The following is an 18,129-nucleotide window of genomic DNA, read 5'->3' on the forward strand; positions in this document are numbered from 1 at the left end:
TGGCCGCCTCAATGGATGCTTTGGGCATGCTCCTGCTCCCTTGCCAGGTTGGTGTTGAGATTAGGGTTGGGTCTGCAGGAAGAGTCACAAGGAAGACATGGCTGGGATCCCATTCCAAGGCAGGCTCCCAGCCCCCACTCCTTTACCCCACCAGCCTCCACTCCTCTCCAGGAGCCAGGGATAGAACCCAGGTGTCCTGAATCTGACTATCCCTCCCTGCCCCACACCACCTGTCCCAACACCCTTCCCCTTTTCAGCCAGGGTTAGCTCTTAACTTAGGCCGTCTAAACCACAGGCACTGGGCTTCCCCCCTCTTATGCAAAGCAGCTGCTAGAGGCAGGCAGAGACCCAGGCACCTTATGGGAGGTGCTGTGATAGAGGAAAGGTCCAGTGGAGAAAGGATGAGGAGGGGAGACTAACCCACTGTCATAAACAGATAGCTAAGGGTTAATGTTCTTTTACCTGTAAAGGGGTAACACCAGTAACCTGAAACACCTGACCAGAGGACCAATCAGGAAACAAGACTTTTTCAAATCTGGGTGGAGGGAAGTTTGTGTGTGAGTTTTTTGTTCTTTGTCTTGTGTCTGACCCTCTCGGCTATGAGAGTGATTTTTCTATCTCCAGCTTTCTAATCTTCTGTTTCCAAGTTGTAAGTACAAAGATAGGAAGACCATAGGTTTATATTGTTTTCTTTTGTATTTACATGTGTATAGTTGCTGGAATGTATTAAATTGTATTCTTTGTGGATAAGGCTGTTTATTCATATTTCTTTTAAGCAATTGACCCTATATTTGTCACCTTAATACAGAGAGACCATTTTTATGTATTTTTTCTTTCTTTTTATATAAAGTTTTCTTTTTAAGACCTGTTGGAGTTTTCTTTAGTGGGGGCTCCAGGGAATTGAGTCTGCAACTCACCAGGGAATTGGTGGGAGGAAGAAGTCAGGGGGAAAAATCTCTGTGTGTTAGATTTACGAGCCTGACTTTGCATTCCCTCTGGGTGAAGGAGGGGGTGGAAGAGAGATTAGCTATCTTGGTGCTTGTGTTTCCAGGACTGGAAACGGGGAAGGAGGCATCCCTCTATTTAGATTCACGGAGCTTGCTTCTGTGTATCTCTCCAGGAACCCAGGGAGGGAACACCTGGAAGGGAGAAGAGGGGGAAAATGGTTTATTCCCCTTTGTTGTGAGACTCAAGGAATTTGGGTCTTGGGGTCCCCAGGGAAGGTTTTTGGGGGGACCAGAGTGCCCCAAAACACTCTAATTTTTTGGGTGGTGGCAGCTTTACCAAGTCCAAGCTGGTAACTAAGCTTGGAGGTTTTCATGCTAACACCCATATTTTGGACGCTAAGGTCCAGATCTGGGAAAAATGTTATGACACCCACAGACCAGCATCCTCTCCTCCAGCAGCCAGAGGGGATGCTGGCCTTGGGCTAACAGAGGTTAGGGGGTGCTGGGTTTAGGGACACCAGAGTCAGTGCTACTGGTCAATGCTGGGCTGGCAGGGCTCTGTAGCCACAACCTTGGCTGGAGCTGGGTCACATGCAGGATCCGTCCCTTCCTCCCCCCCCCCCCATGCCTTTCATGGCAAGTGCAGGGCATGGCGAGCTTCTGGTCGACGTCCCATGGGCCCTTGATGAGTTTGACTTTGACCATTTGTTGTGTCCGTACATGTGGTGTGCAGGGCGGTGGGTGGGGGCAGCCAGCCTGGGCGCCAGCTCCTTCAGCGCCAGCACTGAGGCCAGAACACAGCATTTGTATGAGGCAGCTGTTCTCCCCATGGTGCTGGGAAGGGACATGGGTGCAAGCTTCTGAAACACACACAAGTTACACAGATGAGTGAGAGATCCTGTAACGTACACGTAACACATACATTGCGCAGCCTTCCTGAAACACACATGTAGCACACACTACAGCCAGGTGTGACTGAGCTCCTGTAACATACACACACACAACCTCCTGAAACACATGCACATTCCAGCCAGGGGTTAACTCCTGTAACACATGCACGCTACACAGCCAGGGTGTGATCTGTAAAGCACTCACATCACACAGCCTTCCTGCAACACTCTTACCTGCACACCATACACAGCCTGGGGTGTGATCCCTAGTAACACACACACGCCATTGTAGAACCAATGTGAATGAAATTGTTTTTAGTTAGTCACTGTACCATTGTAACTTCTGTTCAGCATTTCATTACACTTGCCATTTTGCCTACATTGTAACATTGTAACTTCTGTGCAATATTGTAACTCAAAACCCATTTTAAAATGCTGACTCCATTTTGTAGAAGGCTTGTGCTGCAGCCCCCATTTTTGCAAGCCATACTGTAATTTTATTAGTCTAGTTGAGATGTGTGAATGAGGTATGCATGGGTGATAGAATCAACCTCCAGCACCAGCCCGTCCTGATGAGATAAAGTTCAAATACCAACGGCTGAAGAACTAGACAACAGCCCTAACTCAAGCAAGAAGCATCCACCCTAAAAAGAAACAACAGAAGGAAGATCAAAGCCAGGTCCCAGACTGACAGTCACGCCTGCAACTAACGGGTGATCAAGCAAACCCAGAGGCGGCGTGACACAGCGAGACCTAGGAACTTTGAATCCAAACTAAACTCCTATAAAAAGGAAAGGGTGAGATGAGAGACTTTGGGTAACGTTCTGCTACCAACGTCAAGGAGCATCGGTGCGCGCCCGACAGAGACCTGGCTCCTCCTCGTGCTCAGCTTTCCTGGCCAGTTAGCTGCCACGAGCTCTGATCCCAAGCTGCGAACTCAAACTGCAATCAGGACTGGTAACTATCCAGCAGCTGCAGAACATTTTGGTGTGTGTGTGTGTGTGTGTGTGTGTGTGAGTGTATGTGTATAAGCATTAGGGTATTTGCTAATAGTTACGAATTAATAATAAATGTGGCATCTTTGTCTTAACCCCTAAAACGATCCTGTGTAAGTTTGTGGGACAACACCATCACCACACAGCCTAGCAACAAACACAACACACAGTCTTACTGTGACAGTGACATACACCACAGGCTGGCCCGAGCCCTCTTGTACCCACGCGTCCCTGCTCCCCTCCCAGAGCCGGGAGAGAACCCAGGAGTCCGGGCTCCCAGCTCCTCACGGCACAGCAGGGACCGGGCTGCCCCCTTACGGGCTCCTGCCGCCGCGAGAGCCCCTGGCGGCCGGACTCGGGACCCAGGCGTCCGGGAGGCTGGGCCGGAAGGTCCCTGCGCTGGGGGCTCCCCCGGCTGCTGGAGCCGGCGGCGCAGGCGCAGGCGCGGGGCTGAGCGGGGCTAGCCCGGCCCATGCGCAGGCGGGTCCCGGCTGCAGCCCCAGGGCGGGGAGCGGGCGAGGGGCGGCCCCGGGGAGGCAGCAGCGGCCGCTGGGCTGGAAGTCGCTGCCCGGGCGGAGGAAGCGGCCGGGGCCGGAGCCGAGCCCGGCGATGGCTGCAGCGGGGCCGGCGCAGGTAGGACGCGGGGCGGGGACTCCCCGGCCGGGCACTGGCTGGTCCCGGCTGGGGGCCGAGCCGAGGGGGCCGGGACCCGGGTCCCTCCCGCGCTAGTGACCGCGGGGCCGGGGGCTGCAGCAGCCGGAGCGCTGGGGTCGGGGAGCGGCGCTGGGGCCCCGGGACACCACCCGCAAACCCGGGAGCGTCCCTGGGGCCAGGGAGGGGAGGACGTTGGCCGGGCGGAGATGGGCGCGATCCCCTTCCCCCGGGTCCCCGGGGGAGCTCGGGGGTGGGGGAGTCTCCCTGGGTCACAGATGCTGGGCGGGGGGTTCCCTGGGAGCCGCTCCCCTAGAAACCGCGTCCCCTGCTGAGACTCCGGGCTGGGGGCTGGAGCGGAAGGTGCTGAGTGTGTAACGCTTGTGCCAGCAGCTCCAGGTGGCGTTTGAGGACGTCGCTCTGTATTTCACCCGGGAGGAGTGGGAGCTCCTATCCCAGCCAGAGCAGCAGCTGTACCGGGACCAGATGCTGAGGAATTACTGGACCCTCCTTTCCCTGGGTCAGGACTGATTTCCCTTCATTTATTCACATCTGTAAAACATTTGGGTTCCCTCCAGGCTTTGACTGCCATGTGGCACCCTATTAGTGAGTGGTGGCAAATGCCAGCTCCTTTCAGGTCAGCTCCCTGTTGGAGGAGAACTCAGGGCTACAGAGCCTGGGGATAATCTTAGTGTGACTTGTTTATTTGCATGACCTACCTCAGTCAAGGCGCAGCGGTGGTGGTCGCAAACAGCCCATGAGCAACCATCTCTTCCAGGAATCCCAGCCAGACATTGAGGGCAGCAATTCTGCCTCAGAAACTGACTCTAGTTAGACAAATAAGGCAGGAAAAAAAACACACCTGCAACAACTCCTTACTTCCCCAGAAAGAATGAACATAGTAAATTTAACAACTGTACAGCTGAACAGTGCAAAAGAACTGGAATGTCTTTGTATTGGCACCACCTGGTGACACCTGCTATGACAGGTTGTGGCCAATATGCCTTAATGACATGCCCAAAATGTTTCAACAGCTGTAAGATGGCAAAGGAGCAATGTTCCCTTCTTCCAAAGTCTTCCCTGTGATAAATGTTTCAGGAGACATTTGGGTAAGTGAAATAATGACCAGAAAGGTGGTCGTTGTGGATTTTCTATTCACCCTGTCTCTTAATCTGAGACTAATGGGTGTTCACTGGTGTTTCTGTGGGTTAAAAGAAATCCATGTCACACACTTATCCTATGGAATGTAGCACCACATGATAGCATAGAGGCCAAGGTGTTAGCAGAATGGGATATTTCTATGGAACATCTAGAGTTACCCCAGCAAGGTTTTAAACTCAGTCCCCACTGCAAAATGAGAAGGGTTGTAGACATTGCTGATTCAGAGTACGAGTGAGAGATGGGAAGAAATCTTTTCTAAGGAAGGTTTATTTCATTACTCTCCTACTTGGGCTCTCTTGTGCTTTCCTCTAAAGCAGCCTGCAAGATTGGTGTCTTGTCATGCCAGGTGCTGCACAAACATATAAACTTTCATAATAAAACTTCCCCTCCAAACAGGCTCTTCAGGTTCCAAACCGGACTTAATCCACCGGATCGAGCTAGGGGACGCAGAGCTCTGGATCCAGGATGCCAAGGACTCCAGGGTAAACTCTGGGCCAGAGAGCCCCTGCTCAGGTGAGTGATGATAATCCTGTCCCTTCTGATTTACACACGTGCTAGCGGAGAGCTCCTTAATGTAGAAGGCAAAGACAGAGCGAGATTTACTGGCTGGGAGCTCAAGAGAGACAGATTGAAACTGGGAATTAGGGGCCAGTGTTTATGTGGGAGGGGGAATATACCACTGGGAGAGCTCCCCTAAGGACATGATGGATTCTCCCTCACTGGGAGTCTGTCAGTGGAGATGGGGTGTCTCTCTCTCAAAGCTTCGCTCTTCTGGGCTGGAGTCAGGAATGACTGGGGTTGATACTCTGGCTCAGATAGGCAGGAAGCCAGGCTGGATGGGCACAATGAATCTTAGAAATCATCTCTGCACTGAGACAGGACCAAGTATGAATTAGTCCATCCTTGACAGGTGTCTGTCTAACCTGTTCTTAAAAACCTCCAGTGATGGAGATTCCACAACCTGCGTAGATAATTTTGTTCCCGTGCTTAAGTACTCCCAGAGGTTGGAAGTTTTTCCTAATCTCTAACCTCTATTTCCCTTGCTGCAATTGAAGCCCATAAAATCTTGTCCTGTTCTGAGTGAATAAGGTGAACAATTTACATTGTAACAACCTTTTATGTTCATGAGGAGTATTATCAGAAGTTCTCGCCCTACCTTCTCTTCTCCAGACTAAACAAACCCAGTTTTTTCACTTACTTCATAAGTCATGTTTTCTAGACATTTAATCAGTATTGTTGCTCTCCTCTGACCCTCCCCAATTTGTCCACATACTTCCTGAAGTGTGGGGCCCAGAACTGGACATACTAATGGGCGTTGTCTATCTTTGCTTTCCTCTGCTTTCCCATGGATTTGCAAAATGCTTTGTTTTTTCCCTTTATATGGCTAGTTACAGTTTGTTTTTTGCCTTGGCCTTTCTAATTTTCTCCGTACATGCTTGTGTAAGGTGATGCCATGCAGAGGATGCCATTGTATAGAGCAGATCTCTAGCACTTGCTGCGTTTCAGTGTGATGATCTAAAACTGCCCCACGTGCCAGGCAGCTGCTGTGGGGGGAGTGGACACATTTGGCGGCTAGATTAAATCGTCCTGCGGGCCATGACTTTAAGTACCCTGGTGTAGGGGCTGGGTGTGAGAGAGAGGGTGGTGGGATGGCCTTTGTCACATCCTTTTCCTGCTGCTCTTTCTGGCATAAAACCTTTGTCACTTACATTGCTTCAGTGTCAATGCTTAGCACACCCATCAGCCCTAATGCATCTGTGACTGTCTGTAGACTAAAGGCTGGGTGGCACCATTCACCCCTTCCAGCTCAGCTGTACCAGGGATCGGGTTGTGACACAATACAGACGTGTTTTCCAGGTTACATCACACAAACCCCGAGTGACTGCTCATCCTCCCCAAATCCTTCACACACACACACACACACCTCCCCCCAAACCCTCACCTTCTTGAGGATTTTAGTTTAGATTTAGTTTTACACAAAGACTGAAAGCTCAGGCTGAGAGTGAACGATTTCTTCAAAAGGAATTCCTAGAAAAAGATTCACACCCCCACAGGAATAAGCCACAAAGAAGCAAATTTTATGGAAGAAAAAAAGCAAGAAAAAACATCTGGAAACTTAGGCTGCTGTTAGGTATTTAAAAAAAAAAACCACTGCAAGGATTAAACACCGGGAGTGGTTTTCTGGGGTCTAGCCTAAAAGTTACAAAAAGAAAACAATAGCACGTGTTAGCACAGAGGCATCCACAAGCCCCCCAAAAAGAGATAAACCTGATCGTGTCTAACTAAACATTCCTGTTCCACTTACATAGCTGTAGTTCCAAATGAGAAGGTCTAAGTATGGATATTGATGATTTTCATACCTTGCTCCAAGCTTCTTACAGCACAGCTGCTGTCCTGTCTCTCCAACCAAGAGAACAACAACAGAGAGACAAAAGGGACGGTTTTTACTCAATTGTAAAAATTTCTAGCCTTCCCATTGGCTCTTTTGGTCAGGGGCCCACTCACTTCTTCTTACCTAAGCATAGCAGTGAGACTCCTTAACCCTTTACAGGTGAAGCAAAGGGAACAGCTACTAAGGATTTTTATAGCTGACTGACTGACTGGCTGGGTGTACTACCCGCCCCGCCCCCCCTTACAACACCTGCCCTTCTCCTCGCCCTGCCCAGGGGGAACTTGCTGCCCAAAGAAGTACGCTTCTCATAGCACTGCAACCCTAACCCCAGCCTGCTGCAGAGGGGTTGGTGTGAGGTAGAGCAGTGGTTCTCAACCAGGGGTTTGGGGGCCTTGAGCAGGTTTCAGGGGAGCCTCCAAGCAGGGCAGGCATTAGACTTGCTGGGGCCCAGGGCAGAAAGCTGAAGCCCCACCGCATAGGGCTGAAGCCCAGTCCCCGAGCCCTCCCACTCAGGGCTGAAGCTGAAGCCTGAGCAGTGTAGCTTCATGGGGGTCCCTGTAGCATGGGGGCCCAGGCAATTGCCCTGCTTGCTGCCCCCTAACACCGTCCGCAGCTTTTATATGCAGAAAACCAATTATTGTGGCACAGGTGGGCCATGGCGTTTTTATAGCATGTTGAGAGGGTCCTCAGAAAGAAAAAGGTGGAGAACCCCTGGGGTAGAGGTGATCTGGGAGGCACAGCCATGCACTAAAATTTGACCCGCCTCCCCCACCATCATGACCATGGGCGGGGGCAAATCTGAGTGGCACTGTAACCCCGCAGGCCAGGTCTCAGTGCCCGGAGGGAGGGGTTGGGTCCTGCCCCGTCGGACAGTAGCCGCCATTGCAGGGTGAGGCACCAATCCAAAAACCAGTCATAGACAACTGGGGAATCGCTCCATCTGTGACATTTTCCATCCTTGAGAGCTCACGGTTAGGGCTGCTGGTTTAACACTGGGATTGCCTCTGCTCTGTCCAGCAGGGCATGGGATCCCGGGAGGAACGAGGGCACAGTCTGAATGTGGAGAGAGCACGGCAGGAACACAGGATCCCACATCCCACAGAGGGAGCCATGCACAGAGCACAGTCCATCCCCGGGGTAAACTCAGCCAGAGACCAAACCTGACTCCACACCAGAGGCTCCCCATGGGCCAGCGTCCTCATCTCTGCATCGACTGCGACAGGAGGTTCAGGAACCCCTTCGCACTGACCCAGCACCGGCGCACGCACACGGGGGAGCGGCCATTCTGCTGCACTGACTGTGGCAAGAGCTTTGCAAACAACTCGGCCCTGAGAACACATCAGCGCACGCACACCGGGGAGCGGCCGTATCGCTGCGCTGACTGCGGGAAGGGCTTTGCAGAGAGATCAAATCTGAGAACACACCAGCGCACACACACTGGGGAGCGGCCGCACCACTGTGCTTACTGTGGCAAGGGCTTTGTACAGTTTTCACACCTGAAAAGACACCAGCGCACGCACACTGGGGAACAGCCATACTGCTGCACCGACTGTGGCAAGAGCTTTGCAGAGAACTCAACGCTGAGAACACACCGGCGCACGCACACCGGGGAGCGGCCGTATCTCTGCACTGACTGCGGCAAGGGCTTTGCCCAGAGCTCGGGCCTGAGAATACATCAGCGCACACACACCGGGGAGCGGCCGCACCGCTGCAGTGACTGTGGGAAGAGCTTTGCCCAGAGCTCGCAGCTGAGTAGACATCAGCGCACACACACACAGGGGAGCAGCTGTACTGCTGTGCCAACTGTGGTAACAGCAATGCCAACAAGCTGACCCAGCTCCAGCGCACGCACACCGGGGAACGACCATTCCAATGAACTGTCTGCAGAAAAAGCTTTGCACAGAGCTAATAAACACACCAGCGCATTCGCAGCAGGGAGCGGCTGTACAGCTGTGCTGACAGTGGCAAATGCTTTGCTCACTTGGGCAACATCACCTGGCACCAGTTGACTCACCAGTTTACTCACCCTTCTGCCACCACCAGGGCCTGAGGGGCTTCTGGCAGCGGGTGGGCCTGGCACAGTGCCAGCAATGCAGATAAGGGAGTGGTCCTGTCCCCATGATGACCAGCAGAGACTGTGAGGGGCAGGGAATGGGACTTGGCTGAGCAGTGTGGGGAAGAGCAGGCGGCTGGGGGGATTTTAGAGTAGATGGTCACAGCCTACTGCATTAGGGACCCCCTGCATCAAGCTGGAATCCAGCCAGGTCTCTCTGTCAACCTTCTCCCCCCCGCCCCCCGGAAACACAAAGAGCTGTGAGGCAGCCGGGACAATCCCTCTCCACCTCCCCACCCAGATGGGACTGAGTTAAGAACTTCCCTCCACACCTACCTTGGTTTCAGCCAGGAGGTGACTCTTAGGTGACAGCGGAGATGGGATTTGCAGTCCTGTCTCAGTGTGGATTGGTCTGAGGGGCCGGGTGGGACAGCCCAGTGCGTGTGATTGAAAGAAGACTCAGGAACTGCTCATATCGTCTATTTTAAATAGAAATGTGATGAAGAACAAATGTGTAACAAAGGTCTGTCTAACCAGATGTTTCTTTGCTGTTAAAGAAGCTGATGCATTCGGATGGTGTGTGGAGAAGCCAATGTGGAGTGTCAATCTTTAAAATAAATCAGCCCAAATGTACTAAGGCCTAACTGACCATGAGGCCTGATGAACTGTGTGACTGGCAGGTGCTCACACAGAGTTTTGCATTACTCCTTGGGAAAGTCTATGCCCCCCCAAAAAATTAAAATTCTGCACATGGTACTTTAAAATTCTGCATATTTTATCTGTCAAAATAACACACTATAGTCACACTAGTTTCAATTATTTTGGTAGTTTATTTAAAGTTACCTATCAGCAATTATGTTTGTAGCAATACAGACAACAACAAAATAGATTCCTTACTAGATCTATTAACACAGAACTTTGAGTAATAATTCATATAAACTACAACACCAAAACATATTTCCCACACCTCTCAGAAGCAGTGCAAAGGCTTGGGGGAGCTAGAGGGTAATGGAGAAGCTGAGGGAGAGGGAAATAATTGCTGGGAAGGATCCTGGAGTGAACTTTGAGTTGTTGGGTGTGGGTGGGAGAAGTATGAAAGAGGGTTGTTTTTTTTTGAGGGGGAGGGAAGTGATTATTCGGCTTGGGGAGCCTCCCATATGATACCCTGGTTTGCCCTTGGCCTCTCCCATTGAGTCAGGCACTTCTGCCCCTATGTGTCCCTGCATCACCCCCCCAGCCCTGTGTGTCCCTGCCCCTGCCCCCCTTTCACCACCATGTGTCCCTGCATCCCCACTTGCATTCTGCATCTGGCTCAATATTAACTCACTAGCTCCTGTGACACCCCAGGCTCCCCTCCCCCCCATTCTGTCCATCTCCCCCATGTTCCTTGCCGCCACACCTGACCCCATGGGCAGAGCACTGTGAAGTATCCTCTGACCCCCTCCCCCTCTGGCTGCCTGCGCCAGCCTAACCCAGCTGCCCTGTCTTCTGGTGCCACAGCAGCCCCTAGAGGGCGAACAGTGTAATTGCAGCGCGTCGCCATCAAAACCTCCTGTACCCACGTGTCCCCGCTCCTCTCCCACAGCCGGGAGCGAACCCAGGAGTCCGGGCTCCAGCCCCCCCTCCCGGCACAGCGCGGACCGGGCTGCCCCCTTACAGGCGGCAGGTGCCGTGAGCAAAGCCTGGCCCGGAAGGTCCCCGCCCTGAGGCCTCCCCCGGCCGCTGGAGCCGGCAGCGCAGGCGCGGGGCGGAGCGGGCCCGTGCGCAGGCGGGTCCCGGCTGCAGCCGCAGGGCGGGGAGCGGGCGAGAGGCGGCCCCGGGGAGGCAGCAGCAGCCGCGGGGCGGGAAGTCGCTGCCCGGGCGGAGGAAGCGGCCGAGGCCGGAGCCGAGCCCGGCGATGGCTGCAGCGGGGCCGGCGCAGGTAGGACGCGGGGCGGGGACTCCCCGGCCGGGCACTGGCTGGTCCCGGCTGGGGGCCGAGCCGAGGGGGCCGGGACCCGGGTCCCTCCCGCGCTAGTGACCGCGGGCTGCAGCAGCCGGAGCGCGGGGGCCGGGGAGCGGCGCGGGGGGGGGCCCTGGCCGGGCGGAAACGCGGAGCCGGGCGCGGCCCCTTCCCCCCAGGGCGGCCCCGGCCGGGCAGAGGAGCCTGAGCCGGGGCGGGAGCGGGGCTGAGCACAGGCCTGGGGCGGAGCCTGTTCCCTACCCTGGGATTCGGGCCCTTCCCAGAGCCCCGTGGGGAGCCGAGGGCGACTCCTGCCCCGGCCAGCAGGGCCCGGGGGAGCTGGGGGGTGGGGATCTCCCTGGGTCACAGGTGCTGGGCGGGGGGTTCCCTGGGAGTCGCTCCCCTAGAAACCGCGTCCCCTGCTGAGACTCCGGGCTGGGGGCTGGAGCGGAAGGTGCTGAGTGTGTAACACTTGTGCCAGCAGCTCCAGGTGGCGTTTGAGGACGTCGCTCTGTATTTCACCCGGGAGGAGTGGGAGCTCCTATCCCAGCCAGAGAAGCAGCTGTACCGGGACCAGATGCTGAGGAATTACCAGGCCCTTGTTTACTTGGGTAAGGACCAATTTCCCTTCTTTTACTCACAGCTGTGAGTTCTGGCACGTTTCCTTGATGCCTCAGCTGCCATATGGTGGCAAATGTCAGCCCTTTTCAGGCAGGTTTCCTGTTAAAGGAGAAATCAGGGCTAGAGAGCCTGGATCTAATCTTAGTCTAACATTATGTATCTCAGTCCTGCAACAGAGGTGGTTGCAAACAGCACATGAGCAACAACCGCTTCCAGGAATCCTAGCCCAGATATGGAGAGCAGCAGCTCTGCCTCAAGAACTGACTCTAGACAAATAAGACAGGAAGAAAACTCTCCTGCTGCTTGTAACAGCTTCACACCTCCCCCAAAAGAACGAACATCATAAATTTAACAACCGTAGAGTTGAGCAATGCTGCATCCTAAGCAAAAGAACTGATAGGTCTGTGTAATGGATTCACCTTGTACCACATGACTCAGCCCCCAAAGCAAATTGAGAAGGTTCCATAGCTTCAGAGTATGAACCAAACTTGCCTGGTGGGAGATGGGAAGAAATCTCCTGTAAGGAAGGTTTATGTCATTATTCTTCTACTTGGGATCTCTTGGGCTTTCCTCTGAAGCAGCGACTGAGAACAGTGTCCCGCTGTGCCAGGTGCTGTGGGAACAGACCTGGCTGAGGTCAGGGCCTCGTCGCATCCAGTGCTGCACAGACACACCTTGACTGAGATCCGGGCCCTGTTGTGCTGGGCTGCACCAACATGTAAATGAATCTCTGCTCCCAAAACTTTAGTGAAAAACTGATTCTTTCCCCCAAAACAGGCTGTTCAGATTCCACACCAGACTTAATCCACCGGATCGAGCTAGGGGAGGCAGAGCTCTGGATCTGGGATGCCGAGGACTCCAGGGAAAGCTCAGGGCCTGAGAGCCCCTGCTCAGGTAAATCATAATAATCCAATCCCTTCTGATTTACACAGCTGCTAGCAGAGGGCTCCTTAACGTAGAAGTGTAACAAGGGGTGCTCTTGGGTGGCACAGCTGAGAGTATCAATTCAAGATGACCTGCTTAGAGCAGGGTAGTCACAGCCCAAGGCTGGGGGTCCTTCACTACTAAGGCACATCAAACCAGCCAAACAGAGAGGATTTCGGTTTCACTCCCCCAGGTAACCAGAAGTCATACAAGCAATTCCCTCAGATAGCCCAGTTCCCTTGTATTACCACCAGTAGCACTCCTTGTAGGAACAAATGGTTATGAAAACCAGTGTCCCTAGTTAAAGAAAAAGGTTATCCCGATCCCATAGGACCAAGCCCCAGACCCAGGTCAACATACAATTCAGATGTCACCCACAAATCAGACTCTTTCCAATCCTTTAAAATCTAAAGGTTTATTTATAACAAAAAGAAATATAAATGAGAATTAAAACTGGTTAAATGGAATCAAATACATACAACAATTGCAAAGTTCTTGCTTCAGGCTTGTTTCAGGCTTGATGGAATTACATCCAATGCATGGCTGGATCATTCAGTCCTTTGTTCTAAACTTCACTTGTAGAGAGGTTACTCCAGAGATACGAATTGGAAGCAGGAATGAAGACAACATGGAGGGGTTTCCAGGGCCTTTTATACCCTCTGCCATGTGGAAGGGCCCCTTTGTCCTTACTGTGGACAATCACAGCAGCAAGATGGAGTTTGGAGTCGCAATGAGCTTGTCTGGCCTTGATATCTATGAATCATAAAATTGTAGGCCTAGAAAGGACCTTGGTAGATCATCTAGCCCAGTCCCTTGAAGTGAGGCAGGGCTAAGTATTATCTTTCTAGATAATCTTTAACAGGTGTCCATCTCACCCAGAGGTGGGCAAACTTTTTGGCCCAAGGGCCACATCTGGGTGGGGAAATTGCATGCAGGACCATGAATGTAGGACTGGAGCAGAGGGTTGAGGTGTGGGAGGGCGTGCAGGGTGTACGAGGGGGCTCAGGGCAGGGGCTTGGGGTGCAGGAGGGGTGTAGGGTGTGGCCAGGGACACGGCAGGGGGTTGGGGTATGGGAGGGGTGTGGGGTGCAGCAGGGGACTCAGGGCAAGGGGTTGGGGGTGGGGTGCAGGGGAGGTTTGGGGTGCGGGTTCCGGCTCAGCACTGCTTACCTGAAGTGGCTCCGGGGTGGCAGCAGCGTACACTGGGGCCAGAGCGGGCTCCCACTTGCCCTGTCCCAAGCCTGGCGCTGCTCCAGGAAGTGGCTAACACCAGGATTGCCTCTGATCTCTCCAGCCAGGCTCGGGATCCTGGGAGGAACGCAGGCACAGTCTGAGTGTGGGGAGAGCGCGGCAGGAAAGCAGGATCCCACGGCCCGCAGGGGGATCCATGCACAGGATGCAGTCCATCTCCAGGATAAACTCAGCCAGAGACCAGATGTGGTTACACAACAGAGACTCCCCAGGGGCCGGCGCCTCCACCATCGCATCAACTGCAGCAAGAGGTTCAGCAACCCCTCTGCACTGAACCAGCATCGGTGCATGCACCCCAGGGAGCAACGGTATCGCTGTGCTGACTGCGGCAAGGGCTTTGCACACAGCTCAAGCCTGATAATACACCGGCGCACACACACCGGGGAACGGCCGCACCACTGTGCTGAGTGTGGCAAGGGCTTTGCACAGTTTGCACACCTGAAAACACACCAGCGCACACACACTAAGGAGCGGCCATACTGCTGTGCTGACTGTGGCAAAGGCTTTGCACACAGCACAAGCCTGAGAGTACATCAACGCACGCACACCGGGGAGCGGCCGTACCGCTGCACCGACTGCGGCAAGAGCTTTGTACAGTTCGCACACCTGACAGCACACCAGCGCACACACACTGGGGAGCGACCGCACTGCTGTGCTGACTGCGGCAAGGGCTTTGCACAGATCTCAGTGCTGAGAATGCATGAGCGCACTCACTCAGGGGAGCGACCGCACTGCTGTGCTGACTGCGGCAAGGGCTTTGCACAGATCTCAGTGCTGAGAATGCATGAGCGCACTCACTCAGGGGAGCGACCGCACCGCTGTGCTGACTGCGGCAAGGGCTTTGCACAGATCTCACAGCTGAGAAGTCACCAGCGCACACACACTGGGGAGCGGCCGCACCACTGCACCATTTGTGGCAAGAGCTTTGCAGACAGCTCAAAACTGAGAATACATCAGCGCACACACACCGGGGAGCGGCCGCACCGCTGTGCTGAGTGTGGCAAGAGCTTTGCACAGATTGCACACCTGAGAACACACCAGCGCATACACACTAAGGAGCGGCCATACTGCTGTGCTGACTGTGGCAAAGGCTTTGCACACAGCACAAGCCTGAGAAGTCACCAGCGCACACACACCGGAGAGCGGCCGTACCGCTGCACCGACTGCGGCAAGAGCTTCGTACAGTTCCCACACCTGACAGCACACCAGCGCACACACACTGGGGAGCGGCCGTACAGCTGTGATGTGTGTGGCAAGAGTTTCATCCGTGCCAGCGTGCTGACCAAACACCAGCGCACACACACAGGGGAGCGGCCGCACTGCTGTGGCAGCTGTGGTAAGAAGTTCAGCAGTACCGACAGGCTGACCCAGCACCAGCGCACCCACACCGGGGAGCGGCCGCATCGCTGTGCTGACTGCGGGAAGGGCTTTGACTATATCTCAAACCTGAGAGCACACCAGCGCACACACACCGGGGAGCGGCCGTACAGCTGTCCCAATTGTGGCAAGAGCTTCAGCAGTTCCCAAGCAGTGACCAAACATCAGACCGTGCACACCGGGAAGCGGCCATTTGAATGCACTGCCTGTGGCAAAAGCTTTGCACAACGCTCATGCCTAAAAATACACCAGCGCATTCATACCGGGGAGCAGCCTTACAGCTGTGCTTATTGTGGCAAATGCTTTTCTCATTTGGGCAACCTCACCCGGCACCAGGCCACTCACACCAACACCCTTGTGTCACTGCCAGGGTCTGAGGGGCTTCTGGCAGCCGATGAGCATGGCACAGTGCCAGCAGATACAGACCAGAAAGTGGTCCTCTCCCCATGATACCCAGCAGAGAGACTGTGTGGAGCAGGGAAGAGGACTTGGCTGAGTAGTGTGGGGAAGAGCAGACAGGTGGGTAGCTATCCCATGGAGCATCTCTTCCTCTTCTGCCGCTAAGCGTTTTGAGAAGTGAAGAGGAGCTCGACATTGATCTCACCACCCATAGTGTCTACGACACAAGATTGCTTGTGGCATTCACGGAGGTGCTTACCACAGTGGAACAGTGCTTTTGGGCTTGGGAAACAAGCACTGAATGGTGGGATCACATCGTCATGCATGTATGGGATAAGCAGTGGCTGCAGAACTTTCAGATGAGGAAAGCCACTTTCGTGGGTCTGTGTGATGAGCTCACCCAAGCCCTGCAGTGCAAGGACACGAGAATGAGAGCTGCCCTGCCCATAGAGAGAAACATAGCGATTGCACTGTGGAAGCTGGCTACTCCAGACAGCTACCAATCAGTCGCTAACCAGTTTGGATGGTAAAGTTGACCGTTAGACTTGTGTTGATGGAAGTGTGCACGTCCGTTAATCATATCCTGCTCAGAAGAACCATGGCTCTGGGCAACGTGTGACATTGTGGATGGCTTTGCACAAATGGGTTTCCCTAACAGTGGAGGGGTGATAGATGGCACACACATTCCAATTCTGGCACGAGACCATCTAGCCTCCGAGTACATTAATCGCAAATAATATTTCTCAATGATTCTCCAGGCACTTGTGAATCACCGTGGGCATTTCACAGACATTAATGCAGGCTGATCTAGAAAGGTGCATGACACATGCGTCTTTCAGAACATTGGACTGTTCAGGAAGCTGGGACTTTCTTCTTGGACCAGAAGATCACTGAAGGGGAAGTCGAAATACCCATTGGGATCCTAGGAGACCCTGCCTGCACCTTAATGCCATGGCTTATGAAGCCATACGCAGGGAGCCTTGACAGCAGGAAGGAGTGGTTCAGCAACAGGCTGAGCAAATGCAGAATGATGGTTGAGTGTGATTTTGGTAATTTAAAGACCTGCTAGTGCTGTCTGTATGGGAAGCTGGACCTGGCCGATGACAACATTCCTGTGCTTATAGCCGCTTGTTGTAACCTCCATAATATTTGTGACGGTGTTAGGCCTGAATAAAGATATAGCAGACAAAACCAGGTATGCCAGCCTGACCAAAGTCAGGCTAACAGAGGTTTCTGGGAAATCCTTGAGTAGAAAAAATACTGAGAAGCAGCATGTCTCTCAAAGAGCTGGGAAAAAGTGAGATAAGGGAGGGGCTGCATTCCTGGCATAGTACCAGCTGTGCTGTGTTAGGAACAGTTCCTTTGAAGAACTGATAAGAAACTCCAGCTTTCACTTCCTGGTTCTGTTCTCTGTCTGTTTTTAACTCCCCTACATTTCTAACCTTTGGTGCTTGTTAAGATATTAATCACCTAATGCTGTAAAACATGTATACTAAAGGTGTCTAGTTTCTAGTTGTTAGAAGAAGGGTGGGTTGCTCAAATGAATAATCTATGACGCGACGGAACTGTCTATATAGGCTTATACTAAGATGTAAAGAGCTGGCTGGTTCTCTCTGGAGACAGGCTGCTATTTATTGTCGTGTGCACTCTTCAATAAAGAGCTTTTGATCGGACTTTGCTGGTGTTGCCTGTCTCTCTCGCGGTCAGACAACGAACCTCGCTGTCTGGGTTCGAGTCCCTGACAACGGGAAGGGTGAAAGGTTCACTCAGGGATGGACCATTGAGGCTCAGTGCCTGGAAGCTGAATTTGAATAGCCAGAGACCAGGGCTATTAGAGGGGCGCAGCACTGGGCCATAAAGAGCAGCTGAAAGCCAGTAATATTTGTTGCTATGCTCTGTAGTGCAGTGCTTGTAATGCGAGTAGGTGACTGCGATTCTTCCATACTATACACTGAGATACACTGCTTTGCATGGCTGTGTTTGCTTTCATTTAATGCAATAACGATTGCTTTCAAACCAAACAAATTCATTTATTAACAACATGCAGAGGAGAGAGACAAATGGTAAAACACATCTTCACTGTGTGGGGTGGGGGAAGGGAGATGTAATGGGTTCGGTCACAGAGATCCGCTTGGGCCTGTCACCTGATGTGCTGAAATTACCTCTGAGCCAGTTTTCCCTGCCAGCTTGGGATTTCCAGAACCCTGCCTTGTTGAGCCAGACATGCTAGCCTGCCGCAACACAGATCCAGGGTCTGGGCTATGCCCCCAAAGCTGCAGACTTACTAAAAACAGCTCAGCAAGTTACCTATGTCATGCATGCCGAAGGCGGTACACGAGCTGATTTTCAGTGGGACTCACACTGCCTGGGTCCTGGGAGGCTCTGCATTTTAATTTAATTTTAAAGGAAGCTTCTTAAACATTTTAAAAAGCTTATTTACTTTACATACAACAATAGTTTAGTTATATATTATAAACTTATAGAAAGAGACCTAAAAAGGTTAAAATGTATTACTGGCACACGAAA

General features: G+C 53.0%; 1 protein-coding gene and 1 long non-coding RNA gene across 9 annotated transcripts; one reads left to right on the top strand and one right to left on the bottom strand.

Annotated features, from left to right (window-relative positions):
* Window positions 1-1,097: 1,097 nt before the first annotated feature.
* Window positions 1,098-5,029, bottom strand: LOC115651500. Of its 3 annotated transcripts, none has more exons than XR_004000370.1 (3): window positions 4,203-5,029; window positions 1,668-1,807; window positions 1,098-1,139 (listed from the first exon to the last, which is right to left on the bottom strand). It is a non-coding gene; the product is annotated as an uncharacterized LOC115651500 (long non-coding RNA). The 3 variants fall into 3 exon arrangements; XR_004000369.1 differs by lacking the exon at window positions 4,203-5,029 and adding an exon at window positions 3,025-3,234; XR_004000368.1 differs by lacking the exon at window positions 4,203-5,029 and adding an exon at window positions 3,009-3,234.
* On the top strand, window positions 3,385-15,895 carry LOC115651406 (zinc finger protein 883-like). Of its 6 annotated transcripts, none has more exons than XM_030562377.1 (5): window positions 3,385-3,465; window positions 3,877-4,003; window positions 5,041-5,157; window positions 12,526-12,546; window positions 13,871-15,895. In XM_030562377.1, the coding sequence occupies exons 1-5, from the start codon at window positions 3,442-3,444 to the stop codon at window positions 15,652-15,654; spliced, it is 2,073 nt and encodes a 690-aa protein (XP_030418237.1). In that variant the 5' UTR covers window positions 3,385-3,441; the 3' UTR covers window positions 15,655-15,895. The 6 variants fall into 6 exon arrangements, with proteins under 6 accessions (XP_030418237.1, XP_030418236.1, XP_030418238.1 ...); XM_030562376.1 differs by having other exon boundaries at window positions 3,392-3,465; window positions 3,874-4,003; XM_030562378.1 differs by lacking the exon at window positions 5,041-5,157 and having other exon boundaries at window positions 3,392-3,465; window positions 3,874-4,003; window positions 12,430-12,547; window positions 13,854-15,895.
* The last annotated feature ends 2,234 nt before the right edge of the window (window positions 15,896-18,129 follow it).

The sequence above is a fragment of the Gopherus evgoodei genome, chromosome 4, assembly GCF_007399415.2.
Source record: "Gopherus evgoodei ecotype Sinaloan lineage chromosome 4, rGopEvg1_v1.p, whole genome shotgun sequence".
Lineage (NCBI taxonomy): Eukaryota > Metazoa > Chordata > Testudines > Testudinidae > Gopherus > Gopherus evgoodei.